At 44.0% G+C, this 18,651-nt stretch overlaps 7 protein-coding genes across 7 annotated transcripts; 3 read left to right on the top strand and 4 right to left on the bottom strand.

Moving 5' to 3' along the window:
* Positions 1–13: 13 nt before the first annotated feature.
* Positions 14–2,125, top strand: BYT42DRAFT_563335 (WD40-repeat-containing domain protein). Its single transcript, XM_051567580.1, has 2 exons — positions 14–564; positions 664–2,125. The coding sequence occupies exons 1-2, from the start codon at positions 237–239 to the stop codon at positions 1,671–1,673; spliced, it is 1,338 nt and encodes a 445-aa protein (XP_051425379.1). The 5' UTR covers positions 14–236; the 3' UTR covers positions 1,674–2,125.
* An 854-nt stretch (positions 2,126–2,979) lies between these two features.
* On the top strand, positions 2,980–4,564 carry BYT42DRAFT_544554 (uncharacterized protein; the record flags this gene model as incomplete). The annotated part of the gene is made up of 4 exons (XM_051565766.1): positions 2,980–3,001; positions 3,156–3,224; positions 3,582–3,781; positions 3,887–4,564. The coding sequence occupies 4 exons, from the start codon at positions 2,980–2,982 to the stop codon at positions 4,562–4,564; spliced, it is 969 nt and encodes a 322-aa protein (XP_051425378.1).
* A 711-nt stretch (positions 4,565–5,275) lies between these two features.
* BYT42DRAFT_612374 (heat shock protein 70 family) lies at positions 5,276–7,818 on the bottom strand (the record flags this gene model as incomplete). The annotated part of the gene is made up of 4 exons (XM_051571620.1): positions 5,276–7,270; positions 7,389–7,587; positions 7,651–7,745; positions 7,807–7,818. 4 exons carry the CDS (start codon positions 7,816–7,818, stop codon positions 5,276–5,278), a joined length of 2,301 nt encoding a protein of 766 aa, XP_051425377.1.
* Positions 7,819–9,439: 1,621 nt separating this feature from the next.
* Positions 9,440–10,214, bottom strand: BYT42DRAFT_563325 (uncharacterized protein). Its single transcript, XM_051567579.1, has one exon. It carries the CDS (start codon positions 10,070–10,072, stop codon positions 9,611–9,613), a length of 462 nt encoding a protein of 153 aa, XP_051425376.1. The 5' UTR covers positions 10,073–10,214; the 3' UTR covers positions 9,440–9,610.
* A 2,007-nt stretch (positions 10,215–12,221) lies between these two features.
* Positions 12,222–13,161, bottom strand: BYT42DRAFT_563315 (uncharacterized protein). The gene is made up of 4 exons (XM_051567578.1): positions 13,067–13,161; positions 12,812–12,964; positions 12,615–12,727; positions 12,222–12,529 (listed from the first exon to the last, which is right to left on the bottom strand). The coding sequence occupies exons 1-4, from the start codon at positions 13,067–13,069 to the stop codon at positions 12,346–12,348; spliced, it is 453 nt and encodes a 150-aa protein (XP_051425375.1). The 5' UTR covers positions 13,070–13,161; the 3' UTR covers positions 12,222–12,345.
* Positions 13,162–13,777: 616 nt separating this feature from the next.
* BYT42DRAFT_270443 (ornithine-oxo-acid transaminase) lies at positions 13,778–15,563 on the top strand. The gene is made up of 4 exons (XM_051562798.1): positions 13,778–13,927; positions 14,029–14,607; positions 14,714–15,114; positions 15,216–15,563. The coding sequence occupies exons 1-4, from the start codon at positions 13,869–13,871 to the stop codon at positions 15,467–15,469; spliced, it is 1,293 nt and encodes a 430-aa protein (XP_051425374.1). The 5' UTR covers positions 13,778–13,868; the 3' UTR covers positions 15,470–15,563.
* Positions 15,564–15,656: 93 nt separating this feature from the next.
* BYT42DRAFT_592817 (putative DNA mismatch repair protein mlh1) lies at positions 15,657–18,496 on the bottom strand (the record flags this gene model as incomplete). Its single annotated transcript, XM_051570646.1, has 12 exons — positions 15,657–15,950; positions 16,021–16,182; positions 16,247–16,412; positions 16,472–16,732; positions 16,796–16,968; positions 17,028–17,126; positions 17,190–17,338; positions 17,397–17,598; positions 17,676–17,810; positions 17,885–18,151; positions 18,219–18,356; positions 18,422–18,496. 12 exons carry the CDS (start codon positions 18,494–18,496, stop codon positions 15,657–15,659), a joined length of 2,121 nt encoding a protein of 706 aa, XP_051425373.1.
* Positions 18,497–18,651: the final 155 nt, after the last annotated feature.

Genomic DNA, 18,651 nt, shown 5'->3' with positions numbered 1-18,651 from the left:
GGGAATAAGCGCACACACGCCAAATCAGGCTCGTTTTTCTTTCTCGGAAATTTAGCGGTTTCCCATCTCACCGTCGGTCCAAGGGAATACTACGTTCCTGAAAATGCGTTTCTGGTGATAAAATGGGTGTATTTCCATTTGTGTGCAACTGTTTGGTTATTTTTGATATTCGCTATTTCCACACTCGCTTTCCTTTCTTTCATTAGTACCTTCTTCTACTTTTTTTTTTCTTATTTATGACCTTGATTACCTCTTCCAAGCTACTCTCCTTCCTTCCTTTCTCCAACAAATCCCCTAAATCGTCCGCGTCCACGTCCGCGTCGGCGCTGATTCCACCAGCAAGGTTAGCCGCGGTGGCACCCAGTCCAACCTATGTAGAAATTATTCTCCAGAAGGATGGTCTCCCAGCAACGAAATGCTTGAATCCCCGCCAATCATCCCCCTGTACACCGAAACCGCAACGCCGCTTATCTACGCTGAAATCCATGCGATTCAGGCGAAGACCCTCCGATTCCACCTTATCCAACGGAGATAAGCCTCGTTATGTCACAGGCGCCACCACAGGTAAATGCACGAGAAAGGGCAATACGTAGCTGTAAATGGAAAGCAATCAGATCATAAAGGAAAAACAAGGGAGATTGATGGCTGGGAACTCTATGCTAGATCAATTGCAGCGGTTGCCGCCCGAATTAATCATTCGGATTTTATGGCATCTGGACTTTGTCAGCATCTTGAATTTATCACGAACTTGCCATCGCTATTATACCCTTTGCTTACGGACCAACAATCACTTGTGGCGCACGCTGTGTGTCAGAGACTTTCACACCCCATCGACCACAGCAGGGGTCGACCCGGCCTATTATTTTGGCTTGTACCGCAATTACAATGAACTCAAACGACGATGGCGGAAAGGCAATGCTAGCACGCGATACTTGACAGGACACGACAACAGCATCTACTGTTTGGTGTGGGTAGGACCGAACCTAATTGTGAGCGGCAGTCGGGACCGATCCATCAAGATGTGGGATCTATCAATGGGCAAACAAGGTGAATGCTTGCTGACACGCACGCATCATCAGGGCAGTGTACTGTGTTTACGGGTATCGGAGGATCGCACGTTCATGGTATCGGGTTCATCGGATGCAACGTGTTTGGTGTGGTCGCTTCCAGATCTTCTTCCTGGATTGCGACTGCAAGGTCATAATGGGGGCGTGTTGGATATTTGCATCATCCATGACCGCATAATCAGCTCGTCACGGGACGGCATTATCCGTGTGTGGAACAAGCAAGGCATCGAGACCCAGCGGTTGGTAGGCCACACTGGGCCTGTGAATGCGCTGGAAGCTCAAGGAAACCAGATTGTCTCTGCTTCCGGCGACACCACCCTCAAGCTCTGGGATATCGAAACCGGTCAATGTTTACGAACGTTCGAAGGCCACACCCGCGGGTTAGCGTGTGTACGGTTCCATGGCAACCGAATCTACAGCGGTGGTCAGGACAGCAAGTTGAAAATATGGGATGCCAATACAGGACAGTGTTTAGCCACGTTAACAGGTCACGCCGATTTGATTCGTACTGTTGATTGCTTCGAGGTAAAGCAAGAGGAAAAAGCCAGCTTTTTAGTGTCACTTCGGAGTTGGCAAGCATTGTGCAAAACTGGAACCAATTTTTGACTTATTTTTTCTATAGGATAAGATTATCAGTGGAAGTTATGACCGCACTCTACGTGTATGGGATGCCAAAACGGGGGCTTGTTTGTTGAGTTTCCAAAGTGGACATACAAGTTGGATATTTAACGTATTGCTGAGTCGAACCCGCATCGTAAGGTACATGATCCATACATACGCCCTTTCTCGGTACTCGGTTTTTAATTTCTCTGTTGGATCTAAAAAAAATTGGATTTTTAGTGCTGGGCAGGATAAACGGATTATGGTGCTTGATTTTGGACAAGGATTACTGGAGAATGCCTTGGCATGAATGAGCGCAGTCTGGCTGGATAGAATGTAATCGATGCAAATTTGCATATGATGGGTTTGGTCTCCAAAATAGTATCGTGAATGTTAAAATCAATCATACAATGAATAAACTTTCTATACCGGTAACGGGAACTTCGTTCTCGGACTAATTTTTTTTTTTCTTTGTTTGATGGATCAATGACTGATAGACTACTGTATGATGTAGTTTTGCAGAGATTCCAGTTCACCAATGTTACAAGTATCTTTATCAGAGTCCGAGCTTCAAGTGACTATGTGGCAGTGATGTGAGATGCCCAGAAAACCCTTGCGAAGGGTCATTCTTGGGCATCTGGGATAACCACTATTTGGAAACATGGCCACTGCAAATTTACAGATATCAAGTCAATCATATCAATGTTATCAGCCTCATGAGATCACTCAAAGGATTTTACGAACTAGTATATTCTGCTCATTGCATCTTCATAGAGAGAGAACCTACTCAAATATATCTTGTCTATGAATATTTTATCCGACCATTGCATTTTCATTGTTGGAAAGCAATTCCAGCGAAGTTTTTGCTTCTATATGGTAAAAGAAAAAAATCCTCGAAAAGAGAAGTGCAAAGATTGGGCAGAAAGGTGAGATTCTGATTTTTTTTTCGATTTGACGGCAGAATTGTGGATATCTATAACTGGTTTCGGTAGATTGGAATCATTATATTGTGAGCAACAATTAAATCGGCCAAATCTGACCGATTGTACCATTCAACGTCATTGAGACCAGTGGTGAAAGAGATGACGATGTTCGCAGAGGCTAAAATAGGTATATTAGGCTTCAATAATTGAGTACCTCACTATATCATTCACCAGAAAAAAGTTAATAAATGCGCTTTTTTTATTCAAGCAGTTGTATTATGTAGACTTTTCAACCGTTTGTTGTTGCTTTTTGTTCCATTTTATACAACTAAAGGCTTCCCGTAGAAATATTTGTTTCTAAAAATAAATCTCATCACCATGATCCATATATGGAAAAGACGACTGCCGCAGGTTTGAGTTTTGTGTGTCGCTTGTGATGATGTATCGATCGCTTCTAAAGAGTGATGAATCCCTTTATATAACGATGACAGCGTTATCTATGAACTGATAGGATGCAATAATCCGTGCGTGGATGTAAACAATAAGCACTCATGACTAAATTTAGAATTGAAACCCCCTAATCTGGCTCGTCCTCGTCATATGATATATGCGAATTTCTCAATAATTTCCAAGGGTAAAAATTTCACTCTTTTTTTCCTTCTTGTTCTCTTTATTCTTTACCATGAAGTGGACATTGACAGCTCCAGCATTTACCCTTTTACTTCTCACATTAGGCAAGTATTCATACTGCTCATTGAAAGCTTTAAATTGACCTCATTTACTTATTGAAAGCGCTAATGCAATTTTTCTTTTTCCTTCCCCACTTTGCCATCTCTATGCGTGTTAATATGACGTGCAAAAAATCATTCCCCACCTTTATTATATTGTTTCTATATCGACTCCTTGGCACGGGCTTCTTTTGGCACATAACCAAACTTTGCTGCTTGACCCCCATTATTTTATTTTTACTTTTATTCTTCTACATCAATAGTTCTCGGCGTACTCGCCGCTCCTTTGCAGGATTTTTCCACCACCACCATCGACTTGGAAGAACAACCCGGCATTCGAAAGAATGACGATCATCTATTTGTTACGGTTACCCGCGTCGATGACTTGGTGGATGATGATGGCTCCTTGTTAGCCGAACGTATTATGGCGGTGCGTGTTAGCTTTGATATAATAGATCATCAGGTAAGAAAAATCAAATACATAAGACGAAACTATCTTTTTTCTTTGTTTCCTTAAATATAACAACAACAAACATCCATTTTTTGGGTTTCGTCTTTTTTATTATAGTTGCGATGCAATGGTGTGCCGGTGGAAATTGGCGTTTCGAACATTCAAGTGGAAGCTCAAATTGCCGCCAATCCCGAAAAGCTGACCATTACTTCCGAAGAGGATGCCGCTTTATTGGCGGACAATTTCGATGTCGGTCTTGCCACTGTCCAAGTCACAGCCGCCATCATGGATGAATTTACTACCGAAGATGGCATCTTTTTCCGTCGTATCAACGTTCAAGAACGCATTATTGAGATCAACAACGAAAAGGTCGTTCAAACCGATCTCGGACAACAGATTTTGGATGTTTCTGAAGATGGTCAAGTGCATCGTTACACTGTGGATCCAATGACCGGTTTCACGCTTCCCGGCCTAGCTATGCCTGATGACACCGTTTGGGAAGACACTAAGCCTGTTTTGGCTCCCAACGATAAGAAGAACTGTGCCGGTGCTTTCTTGGTGGACCCCGTTATTGAATGGTGGAACGCTCAAACTTCTACTGTGCGTGGTTTGATCACCGGCGCTATCTGTGCTGTCTTCTTTGCTATTGCTCTGGCTGTTCGTCAGCTCATTCTTTCCGCCAACGCAGCTTACGAAGTGCTCAACCAGCAAGAAGCCGAAGAAGCTGAAGAAGCTGTCTGGAATGAAAAGAAATCTGAATATAAGGATGAAACCGAACGTCCAATGTTAGCTTAATTGTGAAAGTTGTCTTGTCCACCCGTCTGTTTGATAAACAACTTGCTAGGTATTACCAGCGACGATTGATCCCATCTTTCTTTCTTTTCTCCCCTTTTTTCTCTTCATATTGTATACAAAACATCTACCGATCAATGGAAAAGCAGGATTTGCTCTTCAGCTCTCTTTACATAAATTTCCTGCTGTCACACCTATCTAAATGATGTCCCTTTGTTCTTTCAAAATTTGAGAGCATGAAAAGACTGTCTGATGATCTGTGAATTGCTTGGGTCACTCTGTTTGGCTTGCAATGCCGATGACGGTGTCGGTTTTCCATTTTTTGATGTACTGGCCGTGAATGTTTGGATCACATGCACCACCACGATCTTTGAAACGTTATGTTCCCTGCAAAAGCGAGATACGAGAGCAAAATCTACTTGATGACCATAAGAAACCTGATGCGAAAAAGTACTTATCGACACCGTTATACAGATGTCTTCATTAAACCCGTTCAAAAGGATACTCGTTTGTGCCATATGTATCATTTCATGCATAAACAAGAATAAGGGGAAAAAAAGACGTGGATGGATGATTGATCAATTCTATTTTTTTTTCTGCAGTCTTGATAAAAAGTAAAAAAAAGGAAACTTTTTTAGAAAAAGAACATGAGGATGGGAGTTTTTTTTTTGGTCTTCCTTGAAAGGATAGAGGGAAAGTATGCTTTTACTTTTTTTAATCAATGTCCATATCGTCCTTCTTGGCTTCAGGTTCGTCCATGGGGGTGTCGTCACCGGCAGCGGCAGGTTCTTCGGCCTTGGGAGCGGTTTCCTCAGGCTTGGGAGCCGGCTTGGGTTTGTTCAAAATAGGGTTAGCAAAGAAAATGACGGCTTCTTCTTCCTTAGCAATGTCGCGAGAGAACAAGACAGGGGTTTCATGCTTAGCCTGCTTGGCTTGTTTTGCGAGCTGTTCCTCCAACCATCGGCGAGCACGGTCGACACGGTCGACAATGTCCTGCTTCTCGGCGGCAGGGATGTGAGAGTACTTGTCGTCGGAGCTCATGGCTTCATCTTGCAAGCGTTGCAAAGTGGCACGGAGCGAACGTTCGGCACGAGGACGTTCCTCGGCGTCACGGTAACGTTCAACCACGGGAGAACCGATCTTCTTGAGAGCATCGAGCTTTTCAACGTACACGGACTTGGTAGCATCCTCACCTTCATCGTAGATCCAGTCAACAACGGCGTTCAAGTCTTCGGCAAACTTGTCCTTGATGGAAGGATCAATGTATTCGGAAAGAGGACCCATGATCTTGTCACGCATTTCGTAACCGTATTCTTCAAGAGAGTTTCTCGCCGCTTCGGTAGCGACAATCAACTTGTCGTTGGCCGCCATCTGGCTTTCCTGTTCGGTGTACTTGTTCAAGATTTCGCGAGAAAGGGAAGTCGAGTGGGAAACAACGGGGAGTTCACCGGTCTTGACCAACTTCTTGACCTTCTTTGTCTCCTTCTCACCGTCCTTGTTGGTGATTTCTTCTTCGACAGTCTTCTCTTCCACGGTGTAGGCGGATTCGACGGACAAAATACCGTGAATGTTGAGTCTGACCTTGACCTTGATTTCGGCGGGCTTGCCGTTGACAGGAGCGACGTTCTTGATGTTGAACTGACCGATCCAGGGCTTGATACCACGGGGCAATTCCTCGGGATGAGCGTAAAAAGCTTCAAGGGTGAAAGGTTCGCTGCGATGGAAAGTCAAAATCTTGGTGGAAGGAATGGAGTTGTTGCGGTCAAACACGACAATTTCGGTTTCCTCCTCCTCGGGGGTAGCGGCCCACTGGAGTTTGATGGGGTAGCTGCAGATATCGTGGACACGGAAGTCACGGACCTTGAAGACGGGCGAAAGCATGGCACACTGGAGGGCCGCACCACGGGAGACGGCTTCGTCCTGGTTGAGGGTGGTGGAAATTTCCTTGTTGAAGTACTTGGAGATGGTGGTCTTGATGGCGGGGATACGGGTGGTACCACCGACCATTTCCACGGCATCGATGTCTTCGATCTTGAGACCGGCGTTCTCGAGGACCTTTTGCAAAGTATCTTCGGTGCGAGTGAACAAGTGAGCGGCCCATTCTTCAAAGTCGCTACGGTTGACGATGGTGGAAACGTCGCGATCTTCCATGATGGATTCGATGTTGACAGCGGCCTGAGGGTTGGCGGACAAGACCTTCTTGCATCGTTCAGCGGCAACACGAAGACGCAACAAGGCCTTCTTGTTGGTGTAGACGTCAATCTTGTACTTTTCCTTGAATTCGGCAGCCAACTTTTCGACGATGACTTGGTCGAATTCGCGACCACCAAAGTGCTGATCGTAAGCGGTACCGCGAACGGTCAACTGACCCTTGACGAAAGAGACCACGGAGGTGGAGTAGCTGGAGTGACCAATATCGACAAAGACGACGTTCTTGGGCTTGTCCTCGGGCAAATCAAGCTTGGTGATACCGTAACCCAAAGCAGCGGCGGTCAAATCGTTGACGAGACGCAAGCAGTTCAAGCCAACAATCTCGGCGGCATCCAAAATAGCGCGACGCTGAACTTCGCTGAACCAACCGGGAACAGTGATGACACAGTCAGAGACAGGACCCTTGATTTCGGCCGAAGTGGTATCCTTCAATTTGCTGAGGTACATGGCAATCAACTGAACGTTCGAGAAAGCTTGGGCTTCACCAAGATATTGAACCTAAAAATTCAACAAAAACAAAACAAAGCGTGAATACCTTCGATTTACTCTGTCTCTTTCCTTCCCTTTCCCCCAACTCCCCGACCGCATCTCTTTTATTTTTTTACGATAGGCTTACCTTGGCGCCAACCTGACCGTCAACTTCAACGAGTTCGGACATGACGTACTTGGATTCGACTTCCTGGATTTCGGGATCGTTCAAAGTACGGCCGGCAAGACGCTTCAAGCTGCAAACGGTGTTCTTGAAGTTGGAGATTTCCTGAGTCTTGGCACCTTCACCAATGAATCTCTGCTTGAAACCAAACGAGACCAAAGAACTACAGAGGTACGTTAGATGATGAGGGTTGAAAACGATCCGATGGACGAGTAGAAATGCTTACGGTGTAGCGCGGTTGGAGACTTCATTGCAGATAACGTCGATACCGCGGTTTCTAGCGACGGAAATAACGGCTTGAAGATTGCCTACATCAAAACCCTGTTCGAAAAGGAGAGGATGAGTGACATGGAGTTCCAGAAAAGGACTGAACAGTACTTACCACGACCGACATTGTTGTGTATCAAGAAATATGTTATATTTCAAAGGAAAGAACAATGATGGCCCGAATTTTTTTTTTATATTTTAGGCCCCCATCACCGAAAATTTTTTTTCTTAGCCTTTCTTTGACATTCGATCCAATACGTCACTGGCCTAAACTCCCCCTTTTTCCGATTTTTTTTATTCCAGCATGCATCATTGCCACTCATTTTTTTGTGTATTTTTTTTTTTTGTTTTGGGCATCACCCTCTGTATAACTCTTGGAAGCACCTTAGATGATTTCAAGGCATGAGCATTCGCCTGTTCATACATGACCAATAAGTAGGTAAAATTACAGATAAGCCACTACAAAAAAATAGGGTATCGGCAAGTAGCTTTTACCATGGTATCCGCAAACGCGGATCAAACGCTGTACGCTGGAAAAAGGTCCGTCGCACCACCTCTACTCTCATACTTCCCTACATAATTCTGCTGAAACTTTTATTTTCCAGTAATGCAAGGCATTCATTTGATTTTTTCAGCTCTAGTATAAAAGTTCCATCTCTATGAATTCTACCTCGAACTGCCGCTTTGATGCTGTGATTTCTAAAATTCGAATATTAACAGGACACAAAATACGGTGGCAGCCATAAAAGTACATAACTAAACTCATGCATACTTCCGGTAAGCAAGAATGGTCCAACTACGTCAATTTTTGAGGCAATGACTGTATTGAAAGCAATGGGAGGCAATTTACAAATAGAGAAATCGAAAATGCTGGAAGGATGGAATTTTCAGCATAACCAAAATTACAAAAAGAGAAAAAAGAAAAAAATCGTTATCAAAAGTGAACAAGAGTGGTGAAGTTGAAGTGCACCAAGGCTGGACCGGTTGACAGCACAATATTCCCCGGATGAATGGAAGATGGTCAAAGATGGATTGACTCCTTTTTTTTCCCAATACCAACACTCATCCCTCTCTTGACCATCAACCATCATGCGCAGATCATCTCAAAGATCGTTAAAGCTCAAGCGATCATAAAATTGATGAATAAACGGAGAAAGGAGTTTAATTCTTCACCCAAAAAAGCTGCTGGAAATGAGTTAGCCGCGTGTAATTTGTGTTCTGCTTTGTTTTATATATCTTTCCTAAGAAAATCAATGTGAACTTAACAAATCGTGTCTATCAATTGGAAAAATCTTCCATATCAAGCTGCAAGAGGTGTAGACTGTTTTAACCTCTGTTCATTGCCCTTTTTCACCGAGCCTGGTGCATTCTCGACCGATGGACAACGCCTGTCAGTTTCAAAGGAATGTGACGTGGGAAAACCTCACCTGTAACTACACAGGCGAAAAAACAATTACGAACGTAATGTGGCGGGTGCGCCGAGATATTCAACTTTTGGCCAAACCAAACTAGCTTGTTCTCCTTTGACTGGCGAGAAATGTGAGGGGCGCCACCCACGCACTGGCAGATGTGAAACCTGAACATCTTGCAAAAAGGCCTTTGGCCTTGCAAGGCGTACTGAGTGGTTGGTCAGGGACAGCTTCTGAGGGTAGCACAAAGCCGAAACCAGAGATCAACAGCAGCAAGCAATCCATATCATAAAATGCTCAATCTGCTCAGCAATCGCTAATACCCAATAAATTCAAGATGCTGTAGTCATATTAATATAAAAATTTAAGTTGGAACTGTGAAAAAAAACTATTTGCACAAAGAGGAAAAGCTGGATTTGCTTGACTGGTTGTGAGTTGGAACTATTTACAATGCAGATAGGAAGGGATGAAAGGAGAGTGTGAAGTGATTTTTTTTCTACGGTGAGTTTGTTAGGCAGAACTGACTGCAAGGTCGCAACGGCATTGCTCGCGGTGCTTGTTACGAGGAGGTATCCGTAATTTGTGGTGGAAGACGGTGGCTACAGAGGATAAGCTTTTGAATTTACGAAAGAGTTTGGGACGAGCGGATGAATGAGGATTGACACACTGATTGACATATGAATCAGCAACATTTTCCGTCGGCGCACAAGAGGTCGATAGGTCAGGAAGTGAAGTAGCGTCGTCTTCCGCAAGGTAATCGTGTGCAGGTGCGGTGGCATTGGTGTTGGTATGTAGAGGATCGAAGACTTGGGAGGAAGAAGAACAGGAAGTTTGAGGAGATTCGAGTTCACCCAACGAGGATGAATTCAGGAAAGAGTAGGATTCCATGGATGACGATATAAGACTGGAATCGGGTGTTGTGCAAGCATTATTATCAAAATGTTCTGTGAACCTTGATAGACGAGGAGTCATCTTGAGTATAATCTATTCAGTATCTAGACAAGCAATATCTCAATTGTAGGGATCGGCGTTCTTTATATAATTAATTTATTTTTTCGCTTTGGGGAACCTTAAACTTTATTCTCAAGGGCTCTTTGTTTTCTACCGAGTGATTTGAATCATATCCAATGAACAACCCTTGAACTGCTTCCAGGCCAATCGTTCTTGCCAAAAGTATCTGGAAGAAAAACCAATAAAATCGCCCCAACCCACAACTCCGCCAGGGATCACACCACTCCATTCGATCGAATTTCCATTTTTTACAGGCACCACCACTGCTTTTTGTTCAAATTTGGGCATTTGCTTTTTTCACTACTCAACTCAACATCAGCTGACAGTTGTTTCTCGCTTGAATATTCAAGGCCCAAGCGGGATCTTAAGCATACATACTTTGACACTTTATTGTGATTGGATATGTTCGCCATAAATTTTGCCCCAAAAAGCTCACATACAGCAAAACCCCCTGCTTGCTCTTTGCTGAACAGCCATCACTGCACTCGACTATGACACAGCGGCCTAGGTCCCTGATTTCCGTTTCATACAGTATAAACAGAAATTGGGGCAAATAGTCCAAAATGTGATCTATGGCCCGTGAACTCGGCGTGGGATCCCTGCAACTGTTGAATACTGTAGGCCGATGCTTCATTCAATGCATCCAGTTTGTTGTCCGCTTGATGCAATAACTTTTTCCCATTAGCTCCGCCAAGATGCGTGTGAAAGACATATTACAATTGATACACGAGGCATATCAATCGTTATCCGCAACCATTGTGCCTGAAATTTATAAGCGATTGCGCGGTCCATTGCATCGCTCCGGTTGCTCCCAATTGCTGCTTTATATCGTAACAAGAATTACAGGATGCTGTCACTGTCAGGGCCTTGGTCTTGACAGGAAAGAAGCCAGTCAAGATGGCCTAGGCTTTGTCAAAAGAAGAACAATAGAAGAAATTGAGATTGAACTTTAATTATATTTGCAAAGCATGGCGGCATTATTTTATTATCCCGAAAAAAAAGACACAGTTACCATTCAAGCACAATCTTGGGCAAAGCAAGAAAGAAAGAATCATTGATCCAGCTTAGTCATACGTTACGTTATGACAGCGGTACGAAATCAATTGCTCAAATAGCGAAATACTGTATGGTGCAGAGGAGGTTACAAAAAGGAAGTAAAATGCACATGGGTTTCCGCGTGCCTAATCGAGCGACATTGGTATGTCGCATTCCGACCAATGGTTTTCTTTGCGAATGGCTTTCGACATTATCGTTCAGCCACGAAGCATAAAATTATCCAGTATTTCTGCGTGCTTTCTACGAAGGCTGGGTCACCTGGTCACGACAGCTGCCATTTTCATACCTTTTTGTTTTCTTTTTTTCTTGTCAAATCAGGGTTCAAGGAATTGGGTGTCCCACCCAGACCCCAGTAGGTGCATACGTTGCACAATGATGCACGGCCCTTGACCTGTATTCGAGAGAGATTGTTAAAATTTCCAGAGAAAGGACGGTAATACTTACCTTCGTTCTGCTGAATACAAAAGAACGTCAAAGGAACGTTTTCCGGAGAATGCACAATGTCTGTTGTCATGTAAAATTCAATATATGGAAACCAACTGCAGGCATGGAATCGATATGTTCTCTTTTTTGCTCTTTTACATCTGTTGATGTACGTTTGCAGGTGAGCTTCCTTTTGATACTGCACCCACCGCATACAGTTGTCAACGCAGGTGAGTGGGCTGATTCAGCAGACTGTTTCCACCGTACTCACAGGAGTCTTATCTGTGCGATAGTGCCAAATGACGTAAATTGATTTAAAGTCAGTCCGTAGAGACCCAAGCTACCTGTTGCCCAAGACAAAGCCAGACGTTGCGATAAATGTTGAAAACAATGATGGTATAGTATTCAAGACGCTATCCGGATTCAACTAGACAGCTTTCGCGGGCGGGGGGAACTCACAAAGTGGCGAAGGCAAACACCCAGTCCAAAATGTTGAGCGGCTAAACGCGAAGCGATGAAGCCCAAAATAGGCAATCGAGGCAGCTGAGCGCTTCGTGGGGCTTCACAACAGCAGATCGTGATATGTTAAAATCCGTAATCGAATATCGGTATAGAACGGACTGTGCAACGGGATTTTAGATTGCAACTAAATGATAAAGACATATTTTATTGTATATATCGATGCTTCAAATGTAAGGAAGAAAGTAAAAAATGAAGGGAAAAAAAAAAGATAACTCATATCATCATTCACATCCTTATTGACCCGAAGCGCCCATCATGATCTTGAACTCTTCATAACTGATTTGACCGTCACCGTTCCGGTCAGCTTCTCGAATCATAGCGTCCAGCTCCTCCTCGGATAATGATTCATTGAGTGATGCCATCACTTTACGTAATTCCTCTCGATCGATAAGACCGTTGCCATCAGCATCAAACACTCTGAATTGATTAAAAAAAAATCATTAAACCAAACTTTTCTTTTCGCTCCCTCAACACGTAAACAATCATATCAATTTTTACATACTTGAATGCTTCCTTCAAATCGTCGGCCTCGTTGTCTGTCTTCAGGTTTTTCACCAGACCCAAGAACTCTTGAAAGTCAATGGTACCATTGCCGTCGGCATCCACATCGTTGACCTAACCCATGACCCCATTCCGCATTAGCATTCCACAAACCTCATTCCCACACCATCTCGTGTCCAGAAAAAAAAAATAGTTTACCATATCCTGCAATTCGGCATCACTGGGATTCATACCAAAGGATCGCAAGACAGTACCAAGTTCTTTGGCGGTGATGGTGCCGTCACCATCTTTGTCAAACAAGCTGAACGCCTCGCGATATTCCGCAATTTGTTCGTCTGTGAGTTGGTCAGCCTAAGATTCACCGACAAAACATGAAATAATAACAAACAATCAGCACACAAATTGTCAAACGTGAGTCTATTGGAAGTCTTGGCATTTTTTTCATCAACGTACCATGAAAGGAGAGAAGGATGTAAAAGAGAAAAAGCGAAAGGGGGAAAAATTGACAGCAGCCAAAGAAAAAAAAAATTAAAGAGGAAAAAAAAAGAACCAGTCGAATCAGGGAAAAGGAAAAAAAAAAAATTGGCACCGTATGACAATGTGGGCCAAAAAAATAGCGCGCGCCAAATGAAGGACCGTTCAGTCGTCGCACACAGTCTAAGCCGGAAATGGTGCATCCAGCCGTTACTGTTTGTTGCTGTGCTTTATCTTGTTGACAAAACGGTCTAGTTACTCGTGAGGTATCACCTTTCCCACCTTGAAATGTATCATTTCAATCCATCGGAGCTCTCATGTGCATAAAACTGGAATCCATTTTAGGATCGACGGTTTCGTTCGAGTTATCCTCTTGCTGCTTGATATGCCATAGAGGCGTAACTTGGATCAAGGGCCGATGAAGGCCGATACCAAGCCGATAAAAACCGTTGTATCAATTTATTGCCACAACACACATGCAGGTGGAGAAAAAAACAAACCAAAAAAAAACAAAGTAACCCTCTTTATTTTACCCATGCAATTTGTTCCATGTGACTATTTTTGGACAAAAAGACAAAAAGGAGAAACATCCAATTGAGGCAGCTAGCATCTCAATGACGCTGTTTTGCTTTTAGCACTGTGGGAAAAATTGTCACATGATGCAATGCTTCCAACTAATGTACAAAAAGACTTTAGACGCCATTCTTCTTAGCATCTTCTTCTTCTTCTCTTCTCCGTCCCCTTTTCCAATATTTTGTCAATAATCAAATATTCAAATATCATGACTCGTGTTTCAAGCAAAGAAGTCGTTCAACTCGAATCCACCTATGGTGCTCACAAGTATGTACTTGGTTGACCACATAAGACAACCTTATCTTTAGGATCCATCTACTTTCGCATCGGGTCACATTCCGTAAACTCACCTCTTTATCCTTTTGCAGCTATCATCCTTTGCCGGTAGTGTTTTCCGAAGCCAAAGGGGTCTGGGTATGGGACCCTGAGGGCAAGAAGTACATGGATTTCTTGTCAGCCTATTCAGCTGTCAACCAAGGCCACTGTCATCCCAAAATCATTCAAGCTTTGTGTGACCAAGCGCAGAAATTGACTTTATCTTCCCGCGCTTTTTATAATGACGTTTTCGGTTCGTTTGCCAAGTACGTTTCCGAATACTTCCAGTATGACATGGTATTACCCATGAATACCGGCGCCGAAGCCGTGGAAACCGCGATCAAGCTGGCCCGTCGATGGGGTTACGTAAAGAAAGGCATTCCCGAAAATGAGGCCATTGTCTTGAGCTGCGAGAACAATTTCCACGGTCGCACGGTTGGTGTCATTAGCATGAGCACCGATCCCGAATCCTACAAAGGCTTTGGTCCTTATCTCCCGCTCGTTGGGCCCATCTGCCCAAAGACCGGCATCAAGATTCGTTACAACCATGCTGAAGATCTTGAAAAAGTTCTGGAAGCCTCAGGAGATAAAGTCGCCGGTTTCCTCGTCGAACCAATTCAGGGTGAAGCAGGGTAAGTTCATATATCGTTTAGAAAAAAAGTCTCAGGGGGTTTTACGAATATTGTTGGTGATGGATTACTGATGGAATGTCTTTCTTGATTTGATTTTCTTGTTTAGTATTGTCGTCCCTGATGATGGCTATTTGCAACGATGCAAGGAACTGTGCGAAAAGTATAATGTACTTTTTATTGCGGATGAAATCCAGACCGGTCTTGGACGTACAGGCAAGATGTTGTGTGTCGAGCATGACAAGGTACGACCGGACGTCGTGCTTCTCGGTAAAGCCCTGTCAGGAGGTGTTTATCCCGTGTCGGTTGTTTTAGCCGACAAGGACATTATGCTCTGTATCAAGCCTGGTGAGCATGGATCCACTTATGGTGGTAATCCCCTAGGCTGTGCCGCTGCCATTGCCGCTCTCGAGGTCATCAAGGAAGAAAATCTCGTTGAAAAAGCCAATGTCCTAGGCGCCAAATTCCGCAAAGCACTCACAGATCTCAACAGCCCACTGGTACAAACAGGTAAAGAAAAAATCGAAAACAAAGAAAATGACCTGCTTTCATAACTTGATTTCATTTTCATATCATCTCATTGATTTCATGATATTTTTTGTTTGTTCTAGTCCGTGGTCGTGGTTTATTGAATGCGATTGTCATTGATGAAACAAAATCTGAACGTACAGCGTGGGAACTTTGCTTGTTACTCAAAGACCGTGGTTTATTGGCCAAACCTACCCACGTCAACATCATTCGATTAGCTCCACCTCTCTGTATCACCGAGGAAGAATTGATGCAAGGCGCCGAAATCATTGGACAGGCTCTCAAGGACATTGTCACCATGAAAAAGGAAGATATTCCCAATGAACTCGGTCACTGATCGCATATAGCAAATCTTACAAAGTAAAAACCATATTCACACACAACGCAAATGACATTCATTCCTATTCCGAAAACTGTGAACCAAATAAAATAATGAATACCATTCCCCCCATCGTGAAGATGAAAAAGAAAAGAAATGATCATATGACGTACAAATCAGGTGGACATGTGAAGGGGGGGGGTTCTTAACACCGTTCAAAGATCTTGTAAAGATCAGCTAGATTGGCCAACTGAGTGATGAATTTCGTCGTCCCTGACTCGTCACCACTTTTACCCAGTCTTCCCGAGGCGACAAAGTGTGTTTTAAAGCTAGGGAAAATAAGATGCTGCACTTGCCACAGATACCGTTCATGCTGTTCTTTGTACAGGGTTTCGTCCTCCTCTGTTTCTCCCACTTTAAGCGGTGGCTCGGCACAGAAAAAGACGGCCAGTTCTCGCGCAAGCGTTTCGAAACATCCGCGCTCTGTCTCCCAATCGACCTGCAATCCGATGCCGTACAGTGAGAACATGGTCTACTAGGATAATTTCTGCATTCAGTAGTTCCCTTACCTCGGTCCCCAACCGCAAGAGAAACATTGGTAATTTATCCATCGTGGGTATATAGCCTCTCAGAAGCATCGGCAAGCTCTTCAAGTGACCATCTTCTGTCACAGTCATACAGAAATATTCTTCCAACATTTCCGCTCTTGAAACCATCGTATCACTGATAGCCTAGATTCAAATAATCAGTCTAAACATCATCCTGCTATACCTGTTTTTCTATCTATCTATTTACCTTTGCAATCTCATCCGCCGATCGAAGTTGATCTGGCAAGTTGCCTTTGCGTTCTTCCGCCTCAATCGCTAACAACACACTGGCTCGAATATCCACGGGCTCGCTTAAATTCAATCGACCAAAATTGCAGAATTCATTCAGCACCACTTGATAAAAAAGTTCTTCGCTGTGAAATGCCTTTTGTCAGCATAAACCCTATCGTGTACAAATCAAGATATGTGTTACCTTGCTACTGCATAGTTCACCAGATACAAACTCCGTTCATGTTGAATGAGCGCCAGCGCATCATCCACGCAACCCACAAAAGTGTGATTGGAAAATAGAGCCGTGATACCGGTGTGTTCGGATCGTTTGACTTCCTTTCGAAGATTCAAGACGCTGGTTAGTCGGACCTCGATCCTTGGCCGCTTCACTTTGGGAGTCATGCCGCGGCTATTGAGTTCATCGACTTGACTGACAGCGTCGTCTTGCTCTTGACCATTATTTCTGCACACAACATCAGATTACTACTGTATCATGGAACTCACCGTGGATGAACAAGTTACTTACGTGCCATCCGTTGAAGAGGTCGATTGCAAACGTTTACTCGGTACGGAAGGATCTAAAAAGGTATCTAGCGTATTCAATCGTCCGTCTGTGCGTACGGTATTGTAGACGGCGACTTTGGCCGGTTTGGGAGCAGAACTAGGTTCAGGAATATCGAGTACACCAGGTAAAAGTGTCTAACATGATATATCAATAAGGCTGCCGCAAAGTCGTGAATGTCTGCGCATTTAATTACCTGGGTGAGAAACGTCCGGGATGTGTTTGCGTTCTCCAAACGGTTTTGAAATGCATCGCTAACCGCATTGACCACATGTTCTTCGTTCAAAAAGTGAACCTGACCTCCAAAATGAATGGACTTTCTTTTTTACTTATACAAGCCAATTTTTGAGACTCTTACCTCGCGCTTGGTAGGATGGACGTTCACATCCACGTTTCTGGGATTGATTTCCAGACTAAGATATACAAACGGATGAGCCCCCTTTGGAAGCAAAGCGGCGTAAACCCCTTCAATCATTTTTTTGATTGATGAACTCTCCACGGCCCGATCTAAACATTCATGCATGTTAAAATCCTTTGCCCATGTGAACCCGACTGTAAAACTTACTGTTGATGAATAGCAGGAGTGTCATTCGTTTTGTGCTGTAATTGGCATTGCTCACATAAGCGCTCATTTTAAATTCCAATTCAGGGAACTCTCGTTCCACAGGAAGCAGTTCGTTGGCTACAGAAGAGCCATAGATTTGTCGAATTGTATCAACCGTGCTAGCGCTCGATATTGTCTGTATATCCGCTGCCGTCGTGCCTTGCTACAAACTTGCGTGTGAAAACTCCTCCTTTCTCATTCATTGCCAATGAATCGTATCTTCTTTCTTTCTATTTTTACCTTTCTACATGTGAATGCCACACCTGCATTATGTACTGCATATCGGCTCACGATATCCAAGATCCTGTTATATTCCTCGCTGGGAGATTTCAGCGCCTTTCTTCTTGTTGGCACATTATAGAACAAGTCCTCCGCCTGCATAAGAACCGAAAAACAAAATTACGATCCGGTTAGCTCGGCGTGATAACCAAGACAAAGAGAAAGCTTACAGTAATTTGAGTGCCGTCATTACCAGCACAGGGCTTTGGATCGGCGGACTGACCGGGTCTGGGTGGTACCAATTTGCCATCAGAATACGTCGCACGAAAAGCGCATTTCGATTCAGCCGTTTTCGTGGTAATCGTGACATGAGCGACATGCGAAATACTCGCCAACGCTTCACCACGAAATCCATGCGTGGCAATCTGCGATAAATCGTCAAATTTTCTGAGCTTACTCGTCGTAAATCGTTCGCAGACGATCCCCATATCTTCGCGCTGGCAAAGAATGTTCACCGGGTTAGTGCCGTCTTCGTGTGAGTCTAACGGAGGCTCGGTTACTTACACGGATACCGTGACCATTGTCCTGAATCTGCAAAAGTTTCAACCCGCCGTCTTTGACCAGGATCTGAATCTGTGTCGATCCGGCATCCAAAGAATTCTCAATCAGCTCTTTCAACGCATTGGCAGGTCGATGAATGATCTATCCACATGTCAGCAATGTCAGTGACGAAGGGACCGTTATCTTAAACCCGCCGTGCTACTTGCCTCGCCTGCGGCGATACGATTGACCACCGTTTGCTCAAGTCGCTTAATGGTCGGTGGCGATTTTGGGCTCGTCATTGGGCGAATAAAAAAACCACTGTCGGTTGGAAAACCAAAAAAGCATAGCATTTTGTGCACTTTTGTCGGGCTTTCAACAGCAAGACTTTGCCTCGAATCATTGGCAGCATATCAAACGAAGTGGAAGTTGTATTCAAGTCCCACTTGTGGCAAAC

Source organism: Radiomyces spectabilis (genome assembly GCF_025331425.1).
Source record: "Radiomyces spectabilis strain NRRL 2753 chromosome Unknown BYT42scaffold_4, whole genome shotgun sequence".
Classification (NCBI taxonomy): domain Eukaryota; kingdom Fungi; phylum Mucoromycota; class Mucoromycetes; order Mucorales; family Radiomycetaceae; genus Radiomyces; species Radiomyces spectabilis.
The sequence above is the reverse complement of the archived record's forward strand: the minus strand, read 5'-3'. Positions and strand labels throughout refer to the sequence as shown.

Excerpts from the sequence above, each read along its gene's own strand:
- BYT42DRAFT_563325 (XM_051567579.1), bottom strand. The coding sequence starts at position 10,072 with ATGACTCCTCGTCTATCAAGGTTCACAGAACATTTTGATAATAATGCT.
- BYT42DRAFT_563315 (XM_051567578.1), bottom strand. Across the intron at positions 12,728-12,811 it reads ATGCCGAATTGCAGGATATG|GTCAACGATGTGGATGCCGA; the intron begins GTAAACTATTTT and ends GTCATGGGTTAG. Across the intron at positions 12,530-12,614 it reads GATTTGAAGGAAGCATTCAA|AGTGTTTGATGCTGATGGCA; the intron begins GTATGTAAAAAT and ends TAATCAATTCAG.
- BYT42DRAFT_270443 (XM_051562798.1), top strand. The coding sequence starts at position 13,869 with ATGACTCGTGTTTCAAGCAAAGAAGTCGTTCAACTCGAATCCACCTAT. Across the intron at positions 13,928-14,028 it reads TCCACCTATGGTGCTCACAA|CTATCATCCTTTGCCGGTAG; the intron begins GTATGTACTTGG and ends ATCCTTTTGCAG. Across the intron at positions 14,608-14,713 it reads CCAATTCAGGGTGAAGCAGG|TATTGTCGTCCCTGATGATG; the intron begins GTAAGTTCATAT and ends TTTCTTGTTTAG.
- BYT42DRAFT_563335 (XM_051567580.1), top strand. The coding sequence starts at position 237 with ATGACCTTGATTACCTCTTCCAAGCTACTCTCCTTCCTTCCTTTCTCC. Across the intron at positions 565-663 it reads TGTCACAGGCGCCACCACAG|ATCAATTGCAGCGGTTGCCG; the intron begins GTAAATGCACGA and ends ACTCTATGCTAG.